Source organism: Oncorhynchus keta, chromosome 12 (assembly GCF_023373465.1).
Source record: "Oncorhynchus keta strain PuntledgeMale-10-30-2019 chromosome 12, Oket_V2, whole genome shotgun sequence".
Lineage (NCBI taxonomy): Eukaryota > Metazoa > Chordata > Actinopteri > Salmoniformes > Salmonidae > Oncorhynchus > Oncorhynchus keta.
Window position 1 is genome coordinate 35,669,755 of NC_068432.1, and position 2,500 is coordinate 35,672,254.

General features: G+C 44.8%; 1 protein-coding gene across 4 annotated transcripts in view; it reads right to left on the bottom strand.

The window, feature by feature from the left end:
* The window catches only part of LOC118372846 (netrin receptor UNC5C-like), a 343,833-nt gene that overhangs the window by 82,854 nt on the left and 258,479 nt on the right, over positions 1 to 2,500 (bottom strand). For all 4 annotated transcript variants that reach the window (XM_052458143.1, XM_052458145.1, XM_052458144.1 and 1 more), the window contains one exon: positions 1 to 26. This exon is cut by the window's left edge and continues 142 nt beyond it. In XM_052458143.1, the coding sequence (XP_052314103.1) occupies positions 1 to 26 (26 nt within the window). The remainder of the gene's footprint in view (positions 27 to 2,500) is intronic.

Sequence of the window (2,500 nt, forward strand, 5' to 3'; positions counted from 1 at the left end):
TGTCCACGTTGACCAGCCACCATTCACTGTAGGAAGAAAAAACAAAATGCTTAACACTTTAGTAGATACAACGGTTGTCCTTTTTATAGTGGCACTGCGTGAATCTGGTAGAATTTGAGTATATTCCACCAGGCCCTTTTATGCTTGAAAAACCACGGTGGCATTGAGAAATGTGTAGTACACTAGAGCGTGTGCTTCCTCCACTGTAAAACCTAGTCATTAGTTTGCTATGTGGACAGGCTTTTTCAGGCTGCTGTATTTCCCAGCTTCTGAATCCCTTCAATCTCTTCTTCTTCCTGCATTCCATCTGTGTCTCAGACTAAATCCAGAACAGAATGCCAGTGGGGTGTGTGGCTGTGAGGAGCTAGAGGCCCTCAGAGCTGAGACTGCTCACCATGAGCGAAGTCACAAACAGCAGACTCCAGGGGAGCAGAGCCAAAGCCCTGCCTTTCTTCACCGTCTCTTCCTTACCTTCTGGGGGTTCTCTCTCTCTCTTTCTCACTTTCTCTTTCCATCTATTCAACTCTCCGCCTGTCTTCCCCAACCCTTCCAAGTCTCCTTATTGTTGTGCAGGCTGGAAAACCATTTGGCTGCTCTGTCTTCTCTGGTAATGAAGAAACTAATCTCAGAACGCTCTCTCTCTCTCTCTCTCTCTCTCTCTCTCTCTCTCTCTCTCTCTCTCTCTCTCTCTCTCTCTCTCTCTCTCCCTCTCTCTCACTCCTTCTCCCTCTCTTTCTGTCTCTCTATGACTCTCTCTTACTCTCTCTCTGACTCTCCCTCTCTTTCTCTCTCTCTCCCTCCTTCTCCCTCTCTGACTCTCTCTCTCTGATTATCTCTCTCTTTCTCTTTCTCTCTGACTCTCTCTCTGACTCTCTCTCTCTTTCTCTCTCTCTCTGACTCTCTCTCTCTTTCTCTCTCTCTCTCTGACTCTCTCTCTCTGTCTCTCTCTCTCTGACTCTCCCTCTATTTATTTCTTTCTTTCTCTCTCTCTCTCTCTCCCTCTCTGACTCTCTCTCTCTGATTCTCTCTCTCTGACTCTCCCTCTCTGACTCTCTCTCTCTCTGACTCTCCCTCTCTTTCTCTCTCTCTCTGACTCTCTCTCTCTGACTCTCTCTCTCTGACCCTCTCTCTGACTCTCTCTCTCTGATTCTCTCTCTCTGACTCTCCCTCTCTGACTCTCTCTCTCTGACTCTCTCTCTCTGACTCTCTCTCTCTCTCTCTGACTCTCTCTCTCTGTCTGCATTGTCGGAACTAGAAGCACAAGCATTTCGCCAAACTCGCATTAACATCTGCTAACCATGTGTATGTGACAAATAACATTTGATTTGATTTGATTTAATTTGTCTCTCTCTCTCTGTCTGTCTCTCTATTCAATTTCAATATAATGGCTTTATTGGCTTGGGAAACATATGTTAACATTGCCAAAGCAAGTGAAGTAGATAATAAACAAGAATTAAATAAAAAAACAAAAATTTAACAGTAAACATTACAGAATTTCCAAAATATACAGTGTTGCAGTATATATACAGTGTTGTTATGATGTGCAAATAGTTAAAGTACGAAAGGGAAAATAAATAAAGATAAATATAGGTTGTATATACAATGGATTTTGTTCTTCACTGGTTGCCCTTTTCTTGTGGCAATAGGACATTGTGGTATTTCACCCAGGAGATATGGGAGTTTATCAAAATTGGATTTGTTTTCAAATTATTTGTGGGTCTGTTTAATCTGAGGGAAATATGTTTCTCTAATATGGTCAAACATGGTCAAACTCTCTCTCTCTCTCTCTCTCTCTCTCTCTCTCTCTCTCTCTCTCTCTCTCTCTCTCTCTCTCTCTCTCTCTCTCTCTCTCTCTCTCTCTCTCTCTCTCTCTCTCTCTCTCTCTCTCTCTCTCTCTCTCTCTCTCTCTCTCTCACTCTCTCTCTCTCTGTCTCTGTCTCTCTCATCACTACTGTAAGTCTAAACTCCCTTTTCTTTAGAGTTTCTGAGACTGGTGATTGTGACTGTGACTGTGAGTGTGTGTGTGTGTGTGTGTGTGTGTGTGTGTGTGTGTGTGTGTGTGTGTGTGTGTGTGTGTGTGTGTGTGTGTGTGTGTGTGTGTGTGTGTGTGTGTGTGTGTGTGTGTGTGTGTGTGTGTGTGTGTGTGTGTGTGTGACTGCATACATTGGAGGGGGACGGGAAAGGGGGACTGACACAACCCAGGCAGAGTAAGTTGCTTCTGGTGCATTCTTTTAAGGATGAGCCGAGACATCAAAGCTGTTTTCAGGCTCTCGCTCAGTCCTCCCAGACTGCATTAGTGAAGGGAAAAGCCTAGCAGGGACAGCGACCCCAGTCCCTGAAGACCCCAAAGTCAGCTAAAACACACACACACACACACACACACACACACACACACACACACACACACACACACACACACACACACACACACACACACACACACACACACACACACACACACACACACACACACACACACACACACAACCACTGTTGCTCT